This window comes from Malaclemys terrapin, chromosome 1 (assembly GCF_027887155.1).
Source record: "Malaclemys terrapin pileata isolate rMalTer1 chromosome 1, rMalTer1.hap1, whole genome shotgun sequence".
Lineage (NCBI taxonomy): Eukaryota > Metazoa > Chordata > Testudines > Emydidae > Malaclemys > Malaclemys terrapin.
In genome coordinates, this window is record NC_071505.1 from 276,502,835 (window position 1) to 276,530,527 (window position 27,693).

The window sequence follows — 27,693 nt, forward strand, 5'->3', positions numbered from 1 at the left end:
TATCTGAGTGCTTCACAGATTTATCCTCACAACTCCCCTGTGAGAGGAAGGGGTTATATTATCCCCATTATAAAGATGTAGAGCTGTGGAACAGAAAGTTTTAGGCTCTGTCTATACCAGGGGTAGGCAACCTATGGCATGTGTGCCGAAGGCGGCACGTGAGCTGATTTTCAGTGGCACTCACATTGCCCGGGTCCTGGCCACCAGTCTGGGGGGCTCTGCATTTTAATTTAATTTTAAATGAAGCTTCTAAACATTTTGAAACCTTATTTACTTTACATACAACAATAGTTTAGTTATATATTATAAACTTCTAGAAAGAGACCTTGTTATATATTATAAACTTCTAGAAAGAGACCTTCTAAAAAGGTTAAAATGTATTGCTGGCACGCGAAACCTTAAATTAGAGTGAATAAATGAAGACTCGGCACACCACTTCTGAAAGGTTGCCGACCCCTGGTCTATACTAAACTCGCCTATGTCGGAATAACTTGTGTCACTCAGGGGAGTAAATAAATCATCCCTCAGAGTGACATAAATTACTGATGTAAGCACAGGTGTGGACAGTGCTATGTCCTTGGGAGAGCTTCTCTTGCCAACATAGCATCTGCCGCTCACGGAGGCTGAAATAGTTAAGCGGATGGGAGAGCTCTCTCCTGTCAGCTTAGAGAGTCTATATTAGAGAGCTTACAGCAGCACAGCTGTATCGGTACAGCTGCACCCCTGTAAACGCTAGTGTAGCTGTAGCCTAAGCGTACACTAGATTTGGGTGCCCAGTTTGAGACAATGGTGTCTGATTTTTTAGAGTACTCCAGTTTTTCTTAGCACTTTATCTGTTCAGAGCTCAGCTTCCATTCACTTGAGGTGTAGCTGTGAGCGCTCAGCCCACAGGCATCAAGTTGGGCATGCATAAAATGAAGAACATATAATTAATGGCCACCTGTGAATAGTTTAGTTTAAAAGCCTTGTCAACATTATATAGGAACTCCGTGGCAGATGCGGGGATAGAAACCTATTCTCCAGGGTGGCATTCATTTTTTTTAATTAGGAGACCATCCTTTTCCTTTCAACAATTCCCTATCACTTTCTAACTTCTGCAATAAACGAGGCTGAGGTCCTACAAATCTCAGCCTGCTTTAGTACAGAACATTGACTCTTCCCCAGAATACTGTCTATCCTGTGCACTGAATGAAGGAGTCCCATGATAAAACTAGTATGTGATCATGTAATAAAAGACTGTACTATAATGCATACACTTAATTCTGGCGTTTCCTAACTTTTGAGTACTTGACTTTGCACCCTTAACATTAATTTAAATGGTGGAGGGAGAAGGTAAGGTTATGTGTAATTTCCTAGGCTTTTAAAAAAGCAAACTGAAACAACAGAAATTCCATCATGTGGCATCATATTAGCACTCACATGGTTCATCAGCAGGGTTGGAAGCTTCAGATCCAAGCTACCTGAGCTAGCTGATAGTAGTAGTAGGTTGTCATCATCTATGTGGACCTACCACAAGAGAAGAATGAAATATACACTTTGCCAGTAGGTTTCACAGATATTTATTGACCACAGAGGAATGTTGAGAGTCAGGAATTTTGGATTCAATCAGGGTGAATTGATTTAAATCACCGGTTTTAATGAAAATGTAAATTAACATGCAGGAAACTTTGATTTAAATAATAGATTTTAGTAATTTTTTGAATTTATACATTTAGTTTTATTCATAAAGAAAGGTTGGTTTACAACCATCAAAACATGTTGATTTGCTCTAAATATAGTGTTCTGGAATCTATGAACATATGAACTTTGCACTACATTGGGTGCTTCTTTTTGTTAACCAGAAGGATACACTATATCTATATACATTTATTTAAGCAATTATATAGCTTAACATACAATTATTCAAATTCTTAATATTCACATTTTTAATTATTTTAGAAAATGGCAAATGATGTATTTCGTATTTACTAGATGATGATTATTTTTTGTGGTTTGTGTCAAGCTCTATTTGGTTGGAAATTCAAAATAAATTAAAATGCCCTAAAACAGCATTTAACATTTGTTTATTAAATAAAACTAGCTTAAATATACTGTAACCATAAGGAAAAAAGTTTTGTAAAAAGTTTATCATAACATATTTGGAATTTAAAACTAACTGATTTCTTAAACAAAGGAAGAACTATCTGTAGTTAGTGAACTGAATTAATTATTTCTAGTCATCATGTCCTTCAAGATTTTAGAACCTAGTTTTCACTAGTAGATTGGAAGATGAAAACAAGCTTTCCTGATTTTTCAACTTCCACTTGGTTTTAACTTTGAACTAGGTGTAGTTGAACTGAACTAGTAGAATAAACTGAAATGAAAAAAAAATCTCTCTTTACATGCAGAAGAGGGTTCTGCTATCAAAAGCTGGCTTAGCATTTCAACAAACTCTGGTTCCAGGTACTTAGCCAATAACTACCATTGGTTCAGTGATCAGACTTTCTTTAAAACATGGCAGCAAATATGTATTTTTGTATTTAATTTAAATTATTTTAAGATTATGAATAATTTAGGTCTTAACATAGATTGCCATATTCAAATTTAATTTTAAATGTTTTTTTTAAATGCATATTTAATTGCATTTAAAAATCTGATTTAAATACATCTGATTTATTTTTTTATTAATCAATTATTATTTGTTTAAACATTATTGGTTTGTGTCCCCCCTGGATTCAATTCCAGGTTCTGGAGGGGAATTTTCTCTAGTGGTCACAGAGACTTCTGTCCTGTTCCCATTGGCTGCAGAGCCTAGGGAGGGCACTGAGGCCATGGCCCTACCTGGCCCACCACAGCCCAGCTTGGAGCAGGTGCTCTGGTGGCGACAAGGACAGGAAGAGGGCAGGGGTGGGGCTTTGCATTGGGAGGGCCCCAGCTGCATTCTGTGGTGAGAGACAATAGGCTGAACAGGGGGATGGGTTAGCCCTGTGGGACAGGAGCCATTGTGGGGTGAGTGCAGGCCCCTTGGGGCCTCCTACCCCCTGGGGGCAGGACCCAACTCCCACCACCACCCATCTGACCCCCCTACACACTTTAAAAGACACTCTGCAGCCCTTTCCTGTTCCCCTCACACCTGACCCTTTTCCCCGTGTCCCCTTTAGCTCATTTTGCCAGTCCTATCTCTCCCTTCCCCAGCTCCTCATCCTAGTCTTCCTTCCCCCTCCATATCCAGTCTCCTTCACCAGCCAATCCCAATCTCTTTCCTCCCACACACGGGCTCCTTTTCCCAGTCTCCAGGCCCATCCTTTCCCAGTTCTCCTGCCCTGGATCCTCTCCTGATCTCAGTCTCAGCACCCCCGCCTCCATCTGGCTCTTAGTCTGATGTCAGGGTATCTCCTCCATGCACTGGCTCCCAGTCTCCCTCCTGTGCCATTCTGACCCCATTTTCCACCCCATCCCACCTCTAAGTCCCAGCCTCCCTTGCTCAGCCATTACCAGTATCCACCCATCTTAATGTTTCCCAGTACCAATCTTCCCCATGGGCTTCTTGTCCCAATCTACTTCCTCTGCTGCCTCTTCCCTCCCACCCCTATCCCAGTCCAGCTCTTGGTAGTATGGATGGTACAATTGCCTATTTATCAACAATCATTATTTTTTTAAATTTTCAATATTGAATATGCTGAGCTAGGCAAACAAAACGGGGATTCTATGGGGTAGCAAGGTAAAACTAATACAAATTTTGAAATATCTAGTGCAATTTTAGAAAAGGTTAGGCCAAGAACTTAGGCAAAAAATAAAAATAAGTTAAAATATAAAAAAAAATCATTGCTGCTTATTCTAAAAATAAGTTGACAGTTAATTGCATCCTAATAAAAGGATATTGTCAACTTAAGAATCATATTTAAACCTGATTTTTTAAAACTTGCCATTGTTGTGATTATCTTAACTGGGAGAGATCAGTTCATTTATCCACAATCCTTTTCACTGTTGGCCCTATATGGACTTTTAGACAGTTTCACACTGTTGTTTGTGAGGGTCTTTTATATAACAACAGAGGAAAGAAAAAAACATTTTAAAAAACAGGAAAATGTAAAAGCACAAAAATTGGAAGAAGAAATTAAAAGCAGGTATAGTACTTAACACTCCTTTTAATTCGCTTTTTAGTTTTTGTCTAGATTTCAATAAGGAATGAAAGCTATGGGCCTCAAACACACAAACACATACATATATTTTCTAATGACACAAGGTCATATTAAACATTTTTTAAAAACTGGTGTCAACACTGGTTTTATGTGTTTTCTTTCTTGTTTTTGATTTTTAACAAATAATAAAGCAGGTTATCCTCTTCTTCATACATATTGTAGGTTCACTAGATGCCTATGCCTAACTCCCAACCAGGTCTCCCAAGACCCCCTCATCCCACACAAAAAGGTACCATATAGAGAAATGTTTAACTTTTATATACTGTTTTGTTACCAGGCCTTTTGTTAAACAAGAAAACAATGAAATTTACTGACTCCCTTATTTTTTGTTCTTCCTCAGAAATCTCTCTTTACTCCACTTTCTTTCCCTCTCTGCTTGCCTTTTTCCCCTCTAATGCATCTGTTACCCCTATAAATCTCTCCTTTCCCAACTTTCTTTCCCCCAGCCTTTTTCTCCACTCCCAGCCAGCTCACACATAGCTCCTCCCAGTTCTCTTTCCTCACCCTTTCCAATATACATTATCTAAACCCGTACCCTGGAAACTCTCGCCCCCTTCTGTTCACTTCATGCCCCTTTTTGTCTCACATGTTCTGGTTACCTATTCCCCAGCCTGTTCCCATTATTCGTCCTCTCTCCCAAACCTTTCCTGCTTTTTTTTAAGCTTTCCTCACTTGCCTCCTGACCTTGAGGCTCCCTTCTCTCTCTTGCCTTCCTCATTTCTTTCCCATTTTCTACTGCCATCAGTTCATCATTTGTTCCCAGTTCATCCTTTCCATTTGCAGATGTGATACTCAATGAAGATCCTATGCCTTCTCAATCACTTCTCTGCCAACAATCCATCTTCTTTACCCTGGTGTCCCATAGTCTCAGGCCCATGATTTCCCTGGCCTCTCCAGATACCCCATTCCATTTCCTGAGTCCCTCCTTTGCCCTCTGCTCATCCCCATGGCTTCTCTGCCTCAATTATTCTTTCAGTCTAGTCTCTCTTCCATTAATCCAGCTTCTGATGACAGCATGCTCTAGTCCCTCTTCTGGCTGCCAGTCTCTTCATTGCTCCATCTCCTGGTTCTGCAGCAAACTGACCTGCCGCCCCCCAGCAGACCAATTCTCTACCTTCCAGTGGATCTTCTGCCTCCCATCAAGCATACCTATCCTCTTCCTCCCCACATCCCCTAAAGCAGAGCAATTCTGTGTTTCCCAAATCCTTTCCAGCAAACCAGTCTCCTCTCTCTCCCTTCATCCAGGTTCTCTAACATATCTGCAGGCTGATTTTCTGACCATGGGTGAAGGGATGCTAGAAATGGTTCCCAACTACTCTCTGACCCTGTGTAAGAAGGGAAGCTATCCTGTGCACGGAGTTCCCATCCAGATTTGGGCTCACTAGAGCATCTATCCCCCTCCCCGTGAACCCACAGTGAGGTTCTCATTGCCTGTCTGGGAAACTAGCTGAGTCTTCCTCCCACAGGTAGCCAGTGGGGGGCAATGCTGAGCAGTTGCAGCAGAGCAGAGAGAGCAGCTCCAACTCAGCACATTCCCTAGTCACACAAGGAAGTAGTGCTCTCGGGGCTATGGGGCAGGCAGTGAGGGAGAAGTTGGGAAGGCACTACCTCCTACCACCTCCCTGTTGTGATGAGCTTAGTGCTGAGCTTTGCTAGGAGCAGATTGATATTTTTAAGTAACACACACTGTGGTTTTAAGCCACAGCTGGCATGAGGGGGCATGAGGTGGATGGGCCCAGCAGGAAATATTGGAGCAATGTACATGCTCGATCTACTCTTAGGTTGGCACAATACTGTTCAGAGCACCGAGAGGTTATTGCTCCTGCTGCACCCTTTGTTCAGATGTGTCATGTGTTTCTCAGTCAGCTCTGGGCCCACTGGGGTTTTGAGTAACACCACCAGTATGAGAGACTCATAGGACCATGTCCGGCCCCTTTGTGAGTGCCCATACAGTGCAAAGCCCATGCAGAGCAGTGTCCATTCAGTGTTTCCATACGAATCATCTGACAGAACTAATATGTTGGTGATTTAACTGTGCGTATCCCAGATTCTTAACACGTGCACTTTGCTGCTTAAATATTGGGCAGATTTTTAGAGCACAGGCTCTGCAAGCAGCTGCCACTAACATTAATGGGAATCATTTAGATAAGTCCTTAGTCTCTTGACTGAAAACATAACCTGAATTGTTTTCTGAACTCATCTGAATCTCTTTTAATCTATTATTAAACAACGAAAATGAGTGTAATAATCTCAGTAAATGAGCATTTATGTTTGATTCTTTTGCAAGATACTTGTCTTATGTTTGAAAAGTACACTTCTGAGATACCTGCGTATTTAAAAAAAACTGTCATTGTTATATGTACCACATGCACATGATTGTATTTCTGATGTAAAAATGTTGAGCAGGCTTTTCTCAATGCTTTACGGCATTTATTATGCCAAATATAAACCACGTTCAAAGAATATATTTAAGGTCACAAAGTCAAGCACTCAAAGTTAGGTAATGCCAGAATTAAGGATGTCCATACAACCTTAATTCAGTCCCCTTGTGCAAAGCATTTTGATATAGCCTTTAATTGACTGATCACGTACTATTATTTCCACAGAAACTTGACCTCATGCAGTGCACAGGATGGACAGTTCTCACTTAATGAGCAGCTATTCAGTATTTTGCTTTATACTCATTATTCAGTGTGTGGCTCTGTGCCTTATTTATTAACAGAAAAAAATAATATCTACCTCTTACATAGCAATTTGTATCAGAAGGTCTCAAAGTGTTTTACAAAGGAGGTAAATAAGTGGGAGCCGTGATCTGCCGAACCTATGGACGTGGGTGGTAAACAAACCGGCCCGGCCCGGTCCACCAGGGTTCTTACCCTGGTGATCCGCATGCCAAAGGTTGCCGATCCCTGCTCTAGTGCATTGTCTAGGTCAGTTTTAAAAATCAGCTTACATTGAAAGAATGAAAAGTTACTGAGATTTCTATGTGTTAGTGTTTGGTTTTTATTATTCACAAAGTTTCCAACACATCACTAGTTTCTTATAACAAGAAATACCTATTAGATATGGACTGCAAATATGTGCATTATTTGATCTGACTTATCTTAATATTTTGTTCAGATTAGTGAACCACCTCAAAGCACTACCTGATCACTAATCTCAACTGTTCAATCTATAATTCCAGTCTTTTCTTCCTAAAATGTGTACATCTTAATTTAAATCTCTGTAGTCTGCTCAGGTACAGTACGTACACAATTTTATGTCTGAGATACAAAAGATTATTATTGTAGGTAATTTATCACAGATATTACTCTGGATTCCATCTCCTGACAATGCAAGATTGTTCTAATGATTTGTCAAGTCTAGTTTTAAAGTCCCAAATGATGGGGCATCCCCTTCTTTGCTTGTTCCATTGCTTACTAGTTTCCTCTAGTAGGACATTTAACTAAAATGCCTTTCCTTAAAATCCTCCTTTGATTGATCTATTTCTTCCATCATTTCATCTATGGTGTCCACCATCTTTATTGAAATTACTGGCAATCTAAGGGCTTTGTCTTTAAAATGTTTGGACCCTCTACTTCCCTCAACCCCATGAATTACTTTTACATTAAAACCGTCTTCTCCCTGGGCTTCTGTGACTATGATATCCTTATATAAATTAACCTCCCATGCTCTTTTTGCATTTCTTCTGGTGGCACTTCCTCTTTCTTCTCTCTCTGCTTCTCTGATGTGTCTCAAGTCACTGTCTCTATTCCACTCAGTTTCTCCCTTCTCTCTAATTCCAAGAGCAATTTCATCTGCTCCCATAGTTCCTTGAGGACAGAGTCGTTCATCTGTACAGTACCACACATGCCAATAATGGTATGTACATTGTGATATTGATTACTCCCTACGGAAAGAAAAAATCTGATTATTTTATTATACTTTCTTCCAAGTCTTTCTTGACTTTTTTCATACCAACAGTTTATAGTTACAGTAAATATATATCTCAAATAAATAATTTTAAAGTTCTGCGTTGGTATTCAGTTGACACTTCCTCAACAGCTCTGGAAGCTGTTGTGCCCTATGTAGTACTACTTGTTAAGTACAACAAGTTTTTGTTGCTCATTCAAGGCAACCAGTATGGGACTTTTAGTAAAGAGGGGCTAGGGCTGTCTGAGTGTGACTGGGTTCCCGGTGTGCAACCTGAACTGTGGGACTGCTGAGTCCTCTGTCTCAGCAATCTTGGCTCCCTATCACACTGTAATGCTGTTGGCAAGCTACAAACCTCTGGCAGGTACTGCACTTACACAGACATCCACAGGCAAGGACAAACCCAACTGAGTTACATGAATGCCTCTCCCAGCCATTCATTAACCAACAATAGCCAATTCCTCCCAACTTCCCAGACTTGTACCGTCTTGCCCTCATCAGAAGCCTGACCAATGTAAGTTCATTACCCAGTCCACCCCTTCCTCGATTTGGAGAAGACACACACTAGCCCTTATAAACTGAACTGAGATTTCCAAAGCAGTTTAACCAAAACACACTGTTTTGGGTAAAATAAAAAACAGAACAATAGATTTTAAATGATTATAAGTAGTAAGCAAAGAGATCAAGCAGCCTCCATTGTCTAAGCACTCTCTCAGAGAAGTCTTCTGGGATGGTTGCTGGGCAAGTGGATTCCCCTTTAATGGGCTATCAGAACATCTGGCTACTCCATTGTTATACTTGAAAGGCTGGTTGTGAGTGTTCCCAACATATTTCAGTAACACACACACAGCAAAATTTCATGGCTCCGCAAACAATGATAGCACATACAATCCAATAGGATATTAATGTTCAAGAGATCAAGACTTTTAAAATGATACCTCACGATGCATACTTTGTACAAAACATATTATAATTATATGACAGTGGAGAGTATAGGGCTTTCAGGTTGCTGCTTTGAGGTACAGAGTGCCACACTGGGGATTGCAGAAGTTGAGCATTTTGGAAGGGAAAATAAACTAGGATCTGGAAACAGAGCTCTCAGAAGCCTAGAAGGAACAGGAAAATTTTTTGCAGACATCGTGGATAACTTCCCAAGGAATCATCAACTGATTCTTATTTTATGGCTGCTTGTGGAAACATATAGCTGACTCATCCAGATCCATGCAGGTAGAAATGGGGTTTCCGATGAAGCAAAGGCAAAATAGTGGATGGCTTCTTCTTAAAGATGAATTTGTCTCAGAAGTTCAATTTTGGTTTGGAAGCTCCTCAGCCGGTTCTTCCAGTGTCTCAGACTTTCAACTGGACATAAGCTAAAAACCCATGGGACAAAAACTCAGAGGAAGGAGATTTGAATTTGGATCCATCTAATAGTGAAAACAAATTCCTGGGCATGGAACATCAGATCCTAGTATAGTGAGGACTCTTTGGCAACAACCTGACATAGAAGGGCAGTTCTTCCCAGCCTGACTTTCAGGTTTCTTCCTATCACTGGTTCTCAGATTTCTGAAGTTCAGAGAGATCACTGAGCTCAATGCCTACATTTATAATTACCTATAGAAATCAAAAGGAGAGGGTTTGTAGCTTGACAGGATTCTTCAGTGTTGTCCTAGCATCTTTAGGTGAGAGCAGTGAATTAAGCTATGGGACAAATGTGAAAAAGGGAACAGAATGGAGCAAAGACGTCACAGTGGCCCTTTAGGGAGAGATACCTGCTATCTTTATTGATGCCAAAGTCTGTTAGAAAATTGATGGATTTGTGGCAACATATGCACATACCCCACTGAGTACGAGAGGCAGAAGGGTGAATATATTCTCTCCATCTCTCCTCTCTTCTTTCTCATGGTGAATGGCAGACATAATATCTTAAAGTATGTTTTTATGTCAAAGACTGAGACTTTCAAAAGAGTCTAATGGAGATAAGTGCCCAAATCCCATTGATATCCCTTTAGCTCCTTTGAAAGTTCTAGTCCACGTGATCCTTTTTTATTTGTGTTTAGTCTTCTTAAAGTTCTCGAGGATCAGGCCTGCATCTCATATGCAGTAAAATATACTTATAATGTTTTAATTTCATTTTGATTGTTAACTTAAACTTCAACTGCCTTTTGACTGCTGGGTGCAGGAGTTTGAATTAATGCCATGCTCTTTTTATTCATCTGTATAGAGCCATACACCCAATGAAATTATATACATCATAATAAATAACAGCATTAATCTCAGTACAGCACTTTGAATTACGGTAATTCATGTGCAGCAGTGGAAATTTCCCTGAAACTAAGTATTGTCACTGTAGCTTTGTTCCAATCCTAATGGGTGATTCTAGACTCCCAGTGAAAAGGTGAGCATAACAATCTATACCAATTGGCTCATGAACTTTCAGTGTCCTCGTTCACCTTCCCGGTGAACAGCTCTCTCCAGCTTAAATGTTAAACAGAGGTAATACAGTAGATGATCAAGAAATCTCTTTCTAGTTTGCCTGTATTTTGTAATTGATCCCTGAATAGTCAGGAGGGAAAAATGCAGTAATTATGTACTTTACCTCACATACAGCATTTTTTCTTGACCAAGAATAAATACTGGAATTATCCTACAATACACAGAAACCAAACAATAATAAATTTTTCTCTCCCCTGACACAGCAGTCTGGTATTTTGGCAGCTCTTCAACTCAAACTAATCAATTAAAGACAACATTGATTAAGTTAAACAAAAGGTGGTATTGATTGCAGGCAGTAACCTATAAATAGGCTATTGTTTCATAGTATTCATAGGTCATTGTTAGCTACACCTTTAAACTTTAAACTAGACAATTGTGTTATTTATCACTTAAGAAAGCAAATGCTAGGGTTTTAGTTAATGCACAGTAACTTATATGCTGCACTGCATTCTAAAAGAGCCCCTTCATTCAGCCTTTCAGATATAAACTTTTTCACAATTCACTTAAAATGGCTGTGTACTGCAATTTACAACATGTTTTATAGCTGTGTATGTGTGGAGTTGCTTGAAATCAAATATGTTCGTGGCCTTTCTTCTGAGATAAATGATTAATCAATCAGAGGCTTTTCCCCAACATGGAACTCTCATACAATTTCAAAATAACTATGTGTAAAATTAATGACTAAGCATGAACACAGTCAAATGTGAAGCTTCAGAACAATAAGAATATTAAATAAAATGTGCACAGAGAATATTAAGGCACTATTTAGGGTTGGTTTGATTTGCGTTATTTGCATCCATTCGCCCCTCCCCGCCCATTGATCTTTCTGTGAGGAAGGATGGGTATGCAGGATGTATTCTTGCCTAAATAATATGCATAGTGTTACTGAGTCATTATAGGTGCTTCAGTACCTGGAAAAGATGGGTATTCCAGCCCACTGACCTCCCCATAAACACCACATTTCGTACATCCTTTCCTTTTAAGGATGACTAAGCCCTGAGCAGGATGGCAAAATTAAATACTCACAGTTCTAGAACTTCTGTGGCTGGAGCATGCAGTGAAAGTATTTTCAGCAACTTGGAAAGCAAAAATCTGTCTAATGCTTTTTCCTTCTGTAGGAGGAGTTGAAAGTTTTTTGTTTAGCCCGCTAAACAGAAACAGACACAGTCTAGATCCCTTTTCTGTTAAAGTGCCTATAGTCCCACCATGAAACAAACTAAAACAAACAAGCAGATTTCTAGTCCCTTCACAGAGTTTGTTCTCCTTCTCAGACTGAGCCTTCCCAAAATGGCCTTAATCCCATACTTACTCCAGGCTGCTTTGGTTGGAGGCTGAAGAGCTCTCTGTTCATTAAACTTTGCCTCTCCCCTTGGAGCCTCATAACTTTCTTTCTCAACCAAATTCAGTTCTATTACAGGCCCTGATGGATACTAATATCCTGTCAGACATAGTTACATGACCACACATAATGTTCTTCGAGGGCTGGGTTTAGAAACAATGGTACATATGAGTTTCAGTTTCCAATTGAGCAATTGTGTAATTTTGTCTGTTTCAAGAGAAGAGTGAAAATGCACAATACTTATTATGTATGTGACATGCTGCCACAAAGAAACTGCATCCACCTATGTTAATGCTGAGGGTATATTTATTTTGCATGTATTCATGGCAATTGGGTGATAGAATTACCTTAATGCACACAACCCTTGCAGATGCTTCTAAAGTTGTTGTTTCTTGATGCCATCTTATCCCTTGTTACTAGTTTTCCTGAAATACAGGACAGGGCATACCCCAATTATGCTATGCTGAGTTAAGGATAATAATGCTCAGTTCTGGCTAAAAGGAACTTTTGTTATACAAGTGTAAATGATACAAGTTATTCCATACAGTTAGCATACCTATGGGGAAATCAATTAAAGAAATAGCTGAATATAGAACAAGATGTATTCTATAATTTTCTGAAGAAATTCACCTCCTGAAATGTACTAAACTAGACTAGATAGTAAAGAAATAAGAATTGCCATACAAGATCAGATTTATGGTCAGTCTAAATCCAGTGTCCTGTTTGATAATGGGCAATACCAGATGTTTCAGAGAGAGATTCAAAAACTCCACAACAGGGAGATGTGGGCTAAGATGTCTCCCTTCCCCATGAAAGTCTGATCTTAATCCCTAATAGCTAGAAATTGTTTTAACCCTTGAAGCATGAGTATATCCTTTCCAATACTCTTTTTTTAGCATTAATGATTATAACTCTGGATATTCTTATGATCTATATAAATGTACAATTCTTTGCATGTTGCTAAATTCTTGATCATGCTATGGCAATGAGTTCTACTGTCTATTATGTACTGTGTGAAAAAGTATTTACTGTAACTTTTACTCCAAGAGGAAGGACCATGTCACTCTCTTCCTCTATCATTTTTACTGGCTTCCCATCTGCCTCTGAAACAATGCCAAAGAGCACACCTGATTTTCAGAAATGTTCTTGTCTTTCTGGCCACTTATCCTCAGACTGACTTGTACATTCATTTCACAGCTCCAGTCTATCTGTTTATATGGCTCTGTCGGCATAGTATTGGACATTCTCACAATATGCTTCTTAGGTGGGGAACTATTATCCAGGTAAAAAGATTTAGGGCAAATTTTTTTAAAAGCATGTACATCACATTGATTTTCAAAGATACTTGGGCTTCTTTGAAATTTTTACCCTACATGACTTGCCTGGCCTCTCACAGAAATTCTGTGGCAGAGCTGGGAATTGAATCCAGATCTTATGAGTCTGAGTCCATTGATTTAACCATAAGATTGTTTTTTCTCTCTTAGGGTCCTCTCCTTTTTCCCCTAAAATTCTTCATACCTTAGAGCACTCTTTTACTTTTGCTCCATTGTTTGTTTGGAACATCTTTGTCAACTCCCTCCATATTACTTTATCTATTTAAATTCCTGTTTTACTTTAGTTTAAAACCGACTCTCACTGTGAAGCTTTCAGGAATTCTTTGTATGAAGAAGAAACAAGAAGAATAAATTATGTACGATGAGAGAGATAGGAGAATGTTAAGAGAGTGTGATTTCTCTTGCAATTGCTAAAGTAAATATGTATGTTGAAAAAAAAGAGGTACCAAAACATACATGCTTGATGCTGAAGAAAAGCATGTTTCTGAATAATTCATTTGAGAAACTGTTTAAGGACAGATTATCCATACAAAAATACTAACTCCGTAAAGCTACCAAAGTTAGTTAGGCCTCAAGCCATTTCTTAAATTAGTATTATTTATGTTCTGAGGGTAACTCCATGTAATACAACTTATTTCTGCAAGGGTTTAAATGTTTTAAGAGAGGAGAATTATTAAATTCTTTTTCAAGGGTCCAGTCTGTAGGTCACTTTTTCTATATATTTTAGGTCCTTACAGGGCCACTATCACTGAAGTGATAGTACCTGAGTGCCTCACAATCTTTGATGGATTTATCCTCACAATAACCTGGTTTTGATCATTAAGGCCCTCAATGGACTGGGTCAAAGCTACCTCTAAAGACTGCCTCGTGGACTGAGGTAAAGTTCTACTTCAACATCAGAGCCATCTGAGTCCCTAGAATGGAGCTGTCTTGCTAGCTTGTCTGCAGATGTGGAACTCCCTCAAGAGCTGAAAATGATTGCGGATCTTATCATAATAAGACAAAATGGGAATCCCATCTTTGTAATTTAGCTTTCCCCTATAAATATTTCTCTATGTACTTGGAGAAAGAACAAATATATATATATATATATATGTCTACTTTCATCTTAAACTCTTTTAGGTATTTAGGTGCCAAAGTGATGGCTATAATATCATTGCTTTGTAAATGATAATCAGGACAAAGGTTCGAAGAATTGGGAGTTCACAATATACAGTATTGTATAGTTTCCCCAGGGTAAGGCATTCTTTTTTTCTAGCTCCTTTATGAGCAGTTCCTCTATGGCAGCCTTCTGGCTCAGTTCTCTAGGCAGGATTTGTCCATTAAAATTGCTTGATTACCCATATATATATTACCACTTATGATTATTATTATTTATAGATGGCACCATACTGCCTAGGAGCCCAAGTCATGTACCAGAACCCTGTTGTTCTAGGCATTGTACAAATACAGAGCAAAAGACAGTCCCTGCTTCAAAGAACTTACTATCCAAGTATAAGATAAGAGACAAAAGATGGATAAAGACAGAAAGATAGGGAAATACAGGGAAACAATGAGACTGTATTGGTCAGCATGACTCTGTGGTATCAGTGCACTAGCAGCCCAATTGTTGTCATGTGTTTTATAGGCATCATAGCACCCGAGGGTTTTGAAGGAGGATGATGTGTTAGTTTTTCAGATGTTCACAGGAAGATTCTCTCAAGGATGGGGGGCAGCACTGTAGAAAGTACAAAGGTGCTTGTTTGAAAATTTAACAAGTGGGAGTGATGGAGGCTGGCACGATGGGCCAATTGGAAGTGGGAACTGACATCTCAATAGTGAATGAGGGTATAGGTAGAATGATAAAGGCCATGAAGGGCCTTGAATGTGAAGACAAGTAGTTTATTTATGATGTGATAGAGGAGGGGGAGTCAATGGAGGGATGAAAAAAGACGGTGACACGGTCAAAGTGACAGGCTAGGAAATTATCTTTGCAGCAGCATTTTCAAGGGGACCAAACTGCATTTGTCAAGGCTAGAGAGAAAAAATATTGCAGTAATGAGAGCTTAGACAAGGCTTAGCAGTGTGAATGGATAGGCAAGGCCAGATCTTAGAGAAGTTATGAGCAAAGAATCTGCAAAATTTAGACATAGCCTGGATTTTAAGACAGAGGGAAGTCTGAGTAGAAGATGATGCCTAGGTTACAGTTCTGAGTGACAGGCAGGATGGTTGTGCTGTCCACAATGATCAAGAAAGATGGTAGGAGGGAGGATTTGGGGGAGTTAAGAGCTCTCTTTTAACCATGTTGAGCTTAAGCAGAGGACTAGATGACCAAGAGAGACCAGCCAAGATTTTCATATGGACAGAAGGAGACAGGTTTGGAGAAGAGAGGTAGATAAGTGAATAGTCAGCATAGATATGGTAATTGAATTTGTGTTTGTTGATGAGATTACCCAGAGATAAGGTGTAGAGAGAGAGAAGAGAAGGGGACATAGCCCTGTGGAAACCCCTTCCCAAAAGGGGATACGGAGGATCCTCTGAAGGATATGCTGAAGGAGTGATTAGAGAGCTTGGAAGATGACCAGGAGAAGACAGAGTTATGGAAGCCAAAGGAGGACAAGATTTCAAGAAGAATAGTGTGGTCGATAGTCTCAAAGGTGGCGGACATCTCAAGGAGGATGAAGATAGACTACTGGTTTTGATCTTCGGCTAGACAGAATTCATTAGCACCGACGCATATTAAAACATGTTTACAAATAGGCTAACTAGTGCAATGAGAGGCTAATTTAATTAACAGTATCAGTGGTCATCAGGGAAAACATAAAAGACATAAGGCCTCATTCTTCACACCTTGCCCTGAATATAGTCCAGTAAGTGTGTGAAAAGCAGGTATAAACACCTTCCAAATCAGGATGTTAGCAGTTTTACATCCACTTTCTACAGGTGTAAATGACTATGAGAGGTATGAGACAGGTCCGTGCTCTCCTGTAACTGCTGCAGGGCAAAGTCCTTGTTCCCAACTTCCTTTGGCAACTATTTCCTTGATGACAACCTCCTGTTTAGACAGGAATGGTTTTAACATCCTTTGCTGATTTCATAGCATGAGCCCTGAATATTTTCTTAAGTTTTCTGGGCAGAACTGTGTGATAATTGGAGGCTGTCTCATTAATGGAAGCTCCTACATTAATGTCAAGCAGTAACCAGGTATGCCCATTTCTACTTCTACTCCTCCTGTTGGATTCTAATAGAAAAGTCCCAATGTCAGTCAGATACTGTAGATTTTCAAGTTCTTTGAAAGAAAAACCAAATTAAACGAGAGTATCACCGTTTAATATTTGACCTCAGATTAACAATATGCACATGGGAGAGCATTGTTAGGTGGAACACACACATACACATACATGCCCTTCATGAGGAAGTGGCAGAACAGGTGCAAGGCATAGAAAATTATTGGAAGAAAAACTGCAACTTATAATAATTTGAGAGTACAAAGTCTCATAACTGTAGCATTACTTTGAAGTTTAAATTCTGTGGAGATCCAAGAAATATGTCTTATCAGTAAGTAGGGTTCTTAACAGCCTTTGTAATGGAGTACTGACTAGCCATTTTCACTACTTGATGTAATAGCAAACACTTACCTGGTCTGAATAAGAATAAGCATTAGGGGATACAGCAGCAAGAAATTTGCTTCTCTCTGTACTGTACCAAATGCATGCCTGAATGTTTAATGTTTAAGTAAAAAGAAAAAAAAAACTTTTATGTTATCAAATATAGAAGAGGACATTATAAAAACTTTTGATAGGATAATGTTACTCTTACACAGTAGCTTAAGCTACAGTATAAACACATTATACATTATTGTGTACTGCATGTCATAAAATGTGATTTAAATGCATAATATTGAAATCCAGGTTTCAGTTTAGCACTTTGAGTGTATAGTTTTGAAAAACCCAGTCAATTATATTTATAGCTTCATATTTTCTCAGGCAGAAAACAGTTTAGACAAATAGGGCCAGATCCTGCAGTCTTTAGGCACTTTCAGCAGGACTGCTGGATTGTCCATAATATGCTTTTCCAGATACATCCAAATGAAAAATAAAAATAAACACCATTACCACATGGACTATAAAGGTTAAAAATTATGTGTCTTCCATTATTCTACCTCCTGTGGCTAGGGACAGAATGCAGACATGCCACAATAATGTTTTTTATTTCTACTGTTCAAACCATATTAATGAGAACATCATTTTGGAGAACTAATTATTTCTATTTGTCTTGTGTCACACTTTCTAATTCCCCTATATTAGCACAGCCAAAGCAAATTAATTGCTTTTCCAGCAGTTGAACCTTGTCCAAGAATGAGCTCACATTCTCTTTCAGTTTTCCAGTTTCTAGAAGCGCATTGTCAAAAATTTCTCCTGATACTAAACATAGCCCAGAGAATATCTGTACAGATTTCTGTTGCTGCTCACTTGATGAAATTTATAAGTTTAAGTGACCCATCAGGAAAGATAAAGTTCTTAGCTGCAAGATTATACATCAAAACAGTTAAAGTGAAATTAAAATTAAATGAATGAATCTCACTGAAGCAAAAAAAGCAGTAATTAATGGCTCCCTTAATTGTCTTCATAAAATATTTGCATGGGTCTAATTTGCATAATTTGCATGTATTAATTAATCTTTCAAAGGAATTTTGTGCTGAGAGAAGCCAAAAAATCTCTTTGTTTTATTTAACATCTAATGAAATATTTATCTTCTTTAATGAACTTCTCATCTTCATTAAAATAAAAATTGCACAAGTTTGTATGTTTTAAATGTTTTTATAATTGAAGTATTCAAAAAATCTCTTTAGGCTTACAGTATCTGAAAAACAAACTCATTATTATACATTCTATATCATTTTAACTACAGCAACATTTAATATTTGAAAACTTATATTCACTTTTTACATGGGATTTTCAATGAGTGCAATATCAAGTTTGCTTTTCTTTTTTTGTTTGATATATTACTCTTTGTTATTAGGGCCGAAGAGGCAAACACACATTTTTGTGAGCATTGTCATTCACTTGAGATACTTAACAGCTCTGATATTACATTTAGAGCCAATAATAGATTTAGAAAGAAGGGCTGGGTTTTAGGACAATAAATAAAATACTGAACGGGTGGGTTTTTCAGATGGTACATGGTTGGTTTTAGACTCACAAGCAGTAACAGTGGAGGAAAACCAGCTGTGTGAGTTACTGTGGTGAATGTTAATGACACAACATGGGATAAACCAAATGACGAAAGGGTAATAACACTAAGGAAAAGTAGTTACAGAGGAATTAGGTACAGTAAAGGTTGTGGAGAACAAGTCTGAGGTAGCATCCAGGACGGAGGGGAATTCAGAGGGTGAGACTGTGCAGTGCAAAGAATGTTAATGTTGTAATGCAAAATCTGAATGGAGAAGTGTTAGGAGATGAAGTGTGATGAAGCACTTTGCAGAAAGCAATTTCTATAAAAGGGATGAATCTAAAAGGACGATGATTAGTCTTTTAGGGACAAAGGTTAAGGCTATTACTTGAGAAGGGGACCACCTAGATCCCAATGCAATGTATCAGCTAGCTAATATTGCAGGGGATAGTGAAGGGGCGGGTAGTGGTATTAAAGTGTGGTTACAATACAAAATTGCTACTATACAAAATCTAACATTGTACATAATAAGATCTGTGAACTGTAGTTTCATGTTTGCAGGGATAAGTACAGTATTATTGGAATAATAAAAGTATACTTGAACCAAGCAAATGATTGAGGATTTAGAATACAAGAAACTGAATTTGTACAATGGAAATGTACAGTAAGGTTTGCACCGTTTTTGAATATGCCCTGCGTGCTTAAATCCCTGCACAGGAGTTTGAAAACACATTAATGAGTCTAAATGCATTTTTTTACTCCTATGACAGACAAGTGATGCATTGAAAATCAGTCTTTTATGAATACAAAAGTAGAAGCTATAAAAGAAACCTTTAAGAGCCTGTACTTACTGGCAAAGGAGAGACAGAAATTAAGAAAAGGCAGATTTAAGTGATTTAAATGATTTAAATTGTGTATTGTATCAAGGTATTCTTAGTCCCTTCCTCCCCCCTATATATTTTACAGCAAATAAACTGGAGAATCATGTAGAATGTCCAAAGAGTGTGGTTGGGTCTGTGCTCCATTGCTTGCCTGGTAACATTGGAGCAGCAGTGATATGAAACTGACTGTAGTAGCTGAACTTAGCCAGTTTCCTGCAGCTGCTGTTGCTAGGAGTTGTGCGTCATTTCAGGAACAATCCCCATACATGATCATTCTCCTCTGCTGCTTGTGAGCAAGGATGTGACCCTTTAAGCACAGCATATTGTAATCTGATCACCTGTAGAATGCTGGAAGTTGTTCTAGAGCATGAATCTCTAGCATAGAATAGACTGCTGGAACTCTGCTAATAAAAGTTAACCCTATAGCACAAAGACTCAAACAAAAATGAGGACAAAAATGTGTGGAAACGAAGTGGAGGGAGGTCAATTTAGATGCATGAAATGTAACAAAATCCAAGGGGAAAAAAAGAAATTATAGTAAATTAGTAATTGAAACTCAGAAAACAACTTGCCCTTAAAAATCTGAATTTGTTAGAGGGAAAGACCAGGAGTGAGGAGGTCTGGATTTGATTTAAGCTCTGCCACTGGTTTTCTGTGTGAACATGGAGATAGGAAAGAATTTTTCCAGTATCACACAAAATTATCACATGGTTTGGTAGCTGGTTTTTCTGTCTGTTTTTCTTCACCTTCCCTTATGTACCTACATATCCGTTAGTTGAAGCTGGCTAGTGGAGGCTCATGGATTTTGGCTTGCCTATGACAGGGAAATGGTTATTTTTTTGAAATTTATCATTGTAGATATTTGTGTCCTTTTGCCATAGCTTTATGTTGAATGAGATCCTTTCTGGGAATAGTGCACACACAGGCCATATCTCGTCCAAACCCAAATCAAGGTCCTAGGAATGAGTGGACTGTGGGATATAATTAGTGATAGGCCAGGGGTGACAAGCATAGGCTGTAGAAGCACTGTCCTTGTTCGAATCCAGAAAGAAATAATTATATAATTTCAAAAAGAACAGGAGTACTTGTGGCACCTTAGAGACTAACAAATTTAGGTCTGTGTGTTTCAGTCTATGCATCTGAAGAAGTGAGCTGTAGCCCACGAAAGCTTATGCTGAAATAAATTTGTTAGTCTCTAAGGTGCCACAAGTACTCCTGTTCTTTTTGCGGATACAGACTAACACGGCTGCTACTTTGAAACCTATATAATTTCAGTTCAGAGCCAAATTTCAATGGAAAGGGCTGTTTAGGATCCCTGCATGTTTTGCGTCTGTTTTTTATGCTGCTGAATAATAAGATGAAAGAATTTATAATTGTGCATGTTTTCTTAATTTTTCAACCAATCATACCATAACTGTAACCAGCTGCATAGAGCTTTTATCTGCTGACCTGTCCATGGCAGCACAAATGCTTCCATATCTCACAAGGGTGTTGTGAAACTTAATTAATGTAAGGCACTATAGAAGTGCAACTGTTATTTTTAACTAATCTTTTTGTATGTTTTTTAACGACTGATCAGATTCCCAGGGATTAGAAAGCGACAAACAGAGATGATACAAAATATAGCAATTTATAACTATTAACAATCAGTTATTGACTGGTTTGTTTGACTCTAGTATGGGGTATACCAGGAGCTATTTTGTAGGATTTAGCAACGGAATAGTTTACAGTACTAATTTGAATAAAGCCAGACAGCATGGATTTCAATATAGGAAAATCTTACTAAACTGACTTATTTGCATTCTTTTTTGTTAGTCCTGGATAAAACCAGCGAGTGCTATATTCCAATGGCAGTATTTTCCTCTCCAACCAGCATGTCAATCTCTGATGTGTACTCTGAATTTATTCCATGCACAGAACTTCTATTGCATCAGAGGGAGTTCAGCACACAGTTCTGATGGATAAGAAATATGGAGTGCATATCCAACAAGAGAGTTTTGCTCTTAGAATTTCAAAGATTATCAGCCAAGTAAAACCTTGAACAATTAGCAAATGGATTAAAATCAATCTGTTTAGAAACTCAAAATTGGTGGCTGTAAAAGAGAAGCTTTTTCTACACTTTTCTAAGGATACTCATAGTGTGTCTTAGGTTGGGACAAACCTCATTTAATTAGTATCTTCTTTTATCATTAGAAGTGTGCTAAGAGAGTGCCAAGTATGATGAGAGTATGCCAAGTTACACATGATGAGGAGTCATAGACTCCAAGTCCAGAAGGGACCATTATAACCTGTTCCTTTAACTTTAAAGTATCCAAAGGTGATGACTTCATTGGTAACTTGAAGCATGAATCTTCATCATTGCACTTTCTTGCCAGCATGATGGAGAGACTGAGCAAGAGATAACATTTTTACATGCCTCTTGTAATATTTATCACCTATTTTAGGTAAGCAAACAGCACCACCCCACTCCCCTATTGTAGTTCCCTTGCATAGGATTTTACATTAAAATACTCAAATGCTTGAATATCTCTAAAGTCATCAATACAAACAAAAGCTTAATTTCAGACTGACTGAGTGAAATATGCCAACAGTTATCATGTTAATTTTAGAAGTTACACGTTTTAGCAGTGGTTATTCTTATACTGATATAATTTAGCATGGCGGCTAGGCCTCAAATTATTTCAGTACTCAGACTTGCCCACAGATTTGATTTGACCCCCTCTCTAGTAGTAACTTTATATCTTTTGAAAATATGGCTCTTTTTAATAAGATCACTCATTCAATCAATAAAAGTGTAAAGGAAGTGGAACTACAGTTAATGCATTTAGAAGGATATCTAGCCAGCATCTCATTCCATCTACAGTTAGGATTTACTGTCAGAATATATGTATATTACATATTCTTCTCTCAGTGAACTAGCCAGGTGGCCAGTAAAGAGGAAAATTTGTTGTATAGAATAGGCCACTGGCTTTAAAAACTAGCTTTTTGACTCTTTATAAGGAGGATGCTAAGTTTCTATAACACCTGAAGGACATCTGGGGAAAGAGAAGCATATATAAAGATAATGCAATATTGTTTTATTTTTCCTAGATGAAAAACATAAAGTGTGTATCTGTAATGGTAAAAGGAACATTTTTTTCTATTATAGTCTTGTCAGCTTTATTTGTTAAAAAGTGATGTGGTTTCTAATAGCTTAGAAAAAACAGCAATGGCATAATAGTGGTTTTGTTTTGGCAGTCATAAAGGATGGATCACAAAGAGTTGGAACTGGCATTGGAAAAAATCTGTAATAAAGCCAGGACCAAAATATTTACAGTACTGGTTTATGTACATGACATTAGAATAGATATTGCTAAAAATATACAGTACCATATTAGATAGTTCAGCTTTTCATTTGTTTGTTTAGCCTCTTTGTTGATTTTGCAGATTTTGCCTGTGACAAACTGTCAGTGCAACCCTTGCATTAGGAGACATGTATTTTTCATGATATTGTTTCATACTGCAGTATGTTGGCTACAAGTCCTTTCAAGTAATCAAATTATATTGAATACAAACATAAAATAAAGAGAAGCAATAATTTACTCTCTTTCCGCTTTTCACTCTGTCACATAGATATTCACAGTCATTGTAGTGAATATGTTTGCATGTTGATAAATTCAAAGTAAAAATTACAGTCATTGTGCCTGACTCTGGCTTCATTGATGGGATACCATCTAAATCTGATATAATTGAATGGAGAGTCAGGTCCATTGTTCAAATTCATGCCTTTTTATGTGCTATAATATTCTGCTGATTGTCAAAAAACAGTGACTACGAGGACAAAACTATGCCATTTTAAGTACTATGGATCCGACTGAAAACCTTAGTTATGTTAGTAAGAACTTACTTACACAAATAGTCCCATTAGCTTGAATTCAGATTACTCATCAGGGTAAGGCTCATCTATGTAAGAAACATTTCCACAGCCCGACCCTAAGCAGCCAATGCAGGAAATAATTGCTGTACAGAGTCCGACTTTGCCAAGTCATGATAAAGATGTAGGTCATTTTCTCTAAGCCTTTCTTATATTTAAAGGAGTTGTGGCTCTTTTAAATTGTACATTGTTAAGTTCATTTCCCAGCCTTTGGGTACATTGTTGGACTACTTGATATTAAGATACACTCACTTCCCACACTTTTCTTACAGTTTTCAAGCTTTGCCCAGTTGGAAAACAATAACAAATGTAAAACTTGGTTTTTCTCACACTTTTCTACTCTTTCTTGCCCCTCTTCCCCCCCCCCTTTGGACCGTGATGGGGAAAAAAGAGGAGGGGGGTAAAAAAAGAGAGACAAAGGAAGGAAAATCTAGAAACCAAAAATGGAAAATCATAGAACTGGTAGGGACCTCTAGAGGTCATCTAGTCCAATCCCCTGAAATCATGGCAGAACTGAGTATTATCTAGACCATTCCTGACAGGTGTTTGTCTAACCTGCTCTTAAAAATCTCCAGTGATGGAGATTCCACAACCTCCCTAGGCATTTTATCCCAGTGCTTAACCACCTTGACAGTTAGGAAGTTTTTCCTAATGTCCAACCCAAACCTAATCAAAATGAAACAGCATTTAAGATGGAAAAGAAACAAAAGCTTTCCTTTCCTTTTGAAATGTTGATTTGGGACATTCATTTTTCTGATTGGAAAATAGAAAAAAAAATTACCGAAGCCAACATTTTCCTGTGGAAAATTTCTCTTTTGAGAAAATCACATTTTTAAGTAGGAAAATGTTGCAGCCAACTCTGTTTGTCACTATAAGGGGTAGAAAACTACGCAAAGAAAGAAAGTTGATGAAATCATGTGACTTCCGGAGTTGGTGCCCTAGACATGGGCCTTGAATGCCTGTGCTTTAATCTGGCCCTGTTCTCTTCCTGGCCTTAGTTACCTTTTGTTTACAGAGTGCAGTGTTGTGTTCTTTCTGGTTGGAGGGTGCTGTTTCCATGTGATGTGGGGACTTCACCAATAACAGCAACCCAGTGTATACGGTATGCTTCAGAAGCCACACAGTGTACAAAAACTTGCCTTCATGACATGTTGTGTTTTCTGGGTCACCACTACTAGTGAAGTCTCATACAGCACCAAATTCAAATCAAACAGCAGTAGGGTCTCCATAAAGGCTACTTGATTCTCCCATCAGGCCAGTTTAGGCTGTTGCTGGAGGTGGAGGAGAAGAGGAATGTTGCAATATCTACCCTGAAGAGTATTGCCTCTGAAAAGGGACAGGGAAAAAAGGTAGAGCTATCACTGAAGTATGGAAGTGCATGTGTAAAGAAGTGCCCAAGATGAAAACACATCAGTCAATTAGGGAAACCAGTCTGCATTAGGAACTGTAAAATAACTCACTTGGGTCAGCATCAGCACTTGTGAGACAAATAATAATTTCCTTCAATTTAAAATGTAGAATTTTTCATTCAATATAGCAGTAAAAGCAACAAGCTTTGCTTAATGGCCGGCTACCGAGTTAAACCATATACACATCTTTCAATATGAAGCCTTCATCAGGATTAATGGGCTGCTTTGTTTTTTGTTTTTGTTTTTTTTTCCAGTTTTTCAGCTATGTCGCTCATGCTAAGCCCCAGGATCTTGATTAAGATCTATTTGTGTTTCTATTTTGTAGTCAGGATTATGTGTGACTTTAGTTTATTGCTCATTTCTTAGGGCATGACTTGTCGTTTGGTTTCTGTCACCTTGACTCTTGTTCTGGAGCTGATTGCCTGGTGCTATTGTCTTCCATAAGCTTTCTTTCATACAGAATACCTAAAAGCAGCATGCTTGTTTCACATATGTTTTGACATCCCATGCAACCTTAATAGATTTTCCATAAGCTTCCTGCAATGCAATCTATCTGTTTTACAGCCTCATGTGACTCTGCTTCCATGTTTTATATAGGACAGTTATTCTTTGTTGGCACACAAATGAGAGCAAGTATAGTTGTAAATTCAGGAATACAGTGGTGTTAATGTAGTATTGATGTCAGAATATGGTTGCTTGCATCACAGTTGATATACAAAAGTAGTGCAAGCAGTAAAGTTAAATCCTTCTTTAAATGGCTATATCCTATTGAAATGGGCAGCAAACTTTTGAGAATTTGCAATGCATCCTAATAAATGAGCATGAAAGAAAGCAGGAAAATGATCCTGTTGGTGCCCCAGTTCTTTGTGCTAAGGAAAGAGTGTAGTTTGAAATCATCAAAACTATAGTTTATCTCTTAGATAATGGTGTTAGTGGTATTTACTATATATTGCATCACACATTTTTGGATTGGATTGGTTACTTTGAAGGAACCAATTCCAGGGGTTAGTTGTCAGGCTCTGGTTCCAGGCAGTCAGACCTAGTGGCACGAGCAGTGGTTGAAGCCAGACATAGGGTTGGGTCCGAGCTGAGAGCAGTGCTGGAGTCAGGTTCCAGGGATAGGTCATAGGTCAGAACTAAGGTCAGAGTTCATAGACAAGCCAAATCAGTATCGGGAGTCCTGATGCAAACCAGGCAAACCCACAGCCAGACCAGGGCTTCTCACTCAGCTTCCATGACTTATGCCATCAGGCCCCTGCCCCATGAGCCCACCTGGCTGCCCCTCCACAGCACCCAACCCAGTTGTGTGACATGCAGACAGTCCATTTCCAAACCACGCGTAGGAAACAGCTATATGTACTCATACTCCATACCCTTCACTTCCTGACCCTCATGTCCTACCCTGACACCAAGTGGCAGAACCTCCCACCACCAGTGGAGAGTAGGGTTACCATTCGTCCGGATTTACCCGGACATGTCCTCCTTTTTGTGCTAAAAATAGCGTCCGGGGGGAATTTGTAAAGCACTCACAATGTCCGGGATTTCCCCCACCAGAGCAGAGCGAGCGGCTGGGAGGGCTGCAGGGAAGTCCCGGGCTGGACTCAGGAGCAGCTGTAGAGGAGCCGGATCCGCCCTGCATTCTGAGCCGGCAGCTCCCTTGCAGCCCAGTCCGGCAGCACTGTGCAGGGCCAGACCGGGTTTTGTTGTGCAGGGCCAGGGACCGGGTTTTGTTGTGCTGGGGAGCTCAGCCACGTGTCCGGCTCGGCTGCACAGAGCCCAACACTCTGTTCTGAGCAGCAGGGTAAGGAGGTCAGGGGGCAGGAAGGTTCTGGAGGTGGCAGTCAAGAAACGGGGGGGGGCTTTTTGGAGGGAGTGGAGAAAGTTTTGGGCAGTCAGGGTACAGGTAGGGGGTAGGGTCCTGGGGGGCAGTTGGGGGGGGTCTTAGGAGGGGGCAGTTAGGGGACAAGGAACAGGGAGTCTTAGGTAGGGGGTGGGGTTCTGGAGGGCAGTTAGGAGCAGGGGTCCCAGGAGGGGGCAGTCAGGGGACAAGGAGCAGGGGGGGAGTGTTTGGGAGTTCTGGGGGGGGCTGTCAGGTGGCAGGGGTGGGGAGATGGATCGGAGCAGTCAGGGGACAGGGAGCAGAGGGGTTTAGATGGGTTGGGAGTTCTGGGGGGGGGCTGTCAGTGGGTGGGGAGTGGTTGGATGGGGCGTGGGAGTCCCAGGGGTCTGTCTGGGGGTGGGGGTGTGGATAAGGGTTGGGGCAGTCAGGGGACAAGAGGCAGGGAGGCTTAGATAGGGAGTGGAGTCCTGGGGGGCAGTTAGGGGCAGGGGTCCCAGGAGGGGGCAGTCAGGGGACAAGGAACGGGGGGAGGGTTGGGGGTTCTGGGGGGGCGGGAAGTGGGAGGGGCAGGGGCAGGGCTAGGGCGGGGCTCCTCCCGTCCTCTTTTTTTCTTGCTGAAATATGGTAACCCTAGTGGAGAGTGAGGAGCCCTGGTGGGCTAGTCTGTATTCTACCCTGGCCTACCAGGAATATTAGTTGGCGGCTTCTTCACAGAGCCATGAGCATGGATGTGCACCTGGTGCAGTTCCCCCCCCCCCCCCGACACTTGCCCCTTTTGTGGCATGAAGGAGACCCTGGCACACATCTACCTTGAGTGAGCCAGGTTACAGCTCCTATTCTGGCTCCTCCAGAACCTTCTCCTTAGGTACAGGCTGCACTTTCCCCTGCACCTCCTGCTCTTTGCACACCCCACCCATGACCCCATGAAGCCACAAAACCTCCTTGTCAACCTTCCCCTCGCGCTGGGCATCCATCATACCAGGAGGAGGATGTTGGATGAGGAGGTGCTCTGCCACTGTGAGGCCTGTTTCACTCCTCCATCAGGTCATGTATCTGGGCAGTTCCTGGATGCCTTTGAGGAGCAGAGGGTGCTGTCCAGGGGTCTCTGCTCAATGTCCCGTTCTGGGTCCCTGCTTTTGACCCTGTTACACTGACTTCTGTCCCTGTTTTTCATTAGTTATCCCCCAAACTCATTTGAGCTCTGGATTCTGTAGCTCCTCCCCTTAGGCTGGTGGAGGGG

At 39.8% G+C, this 27,693-nt stretch overlaps 1 protein-coding gene across 7 annotated transcripts in view; it reads left to right on the forward strand.

Moving 5' to 3' along the window:
* The window catches only part of DACH1 (dachshund family transcription factor 1), a 475,022-nt gene that overhangs the window by 433,867 nt on the left and 13,462 nt on the right, over nt 1-27,693 (forward strand). For 4 of the 7 annotated variants that reach the window (XM_054013430.1, XM_054013441.1, XM_054013467.1 and 1 more), the window contains 2 exons: nt 2,388-2,442; nt 4,344-4,410. The exons of 1 other annotated variant lie outside the window; for it this stretch is intronic. In XM_054013430.1, coding sequence (XP_053869405.1) covers nt 2,388-2,442; nt 4,344-4,410 — 122 coding nt within the window. The remainder of the gene's footprint in view (nt 1-2,387; nt 2,443-4,343; nt 4,411-27,693) is intronic. 2 more of the 7 variants (XM_054013459.1, XM_054013485.1) reach the window with 1 other exon arrangement.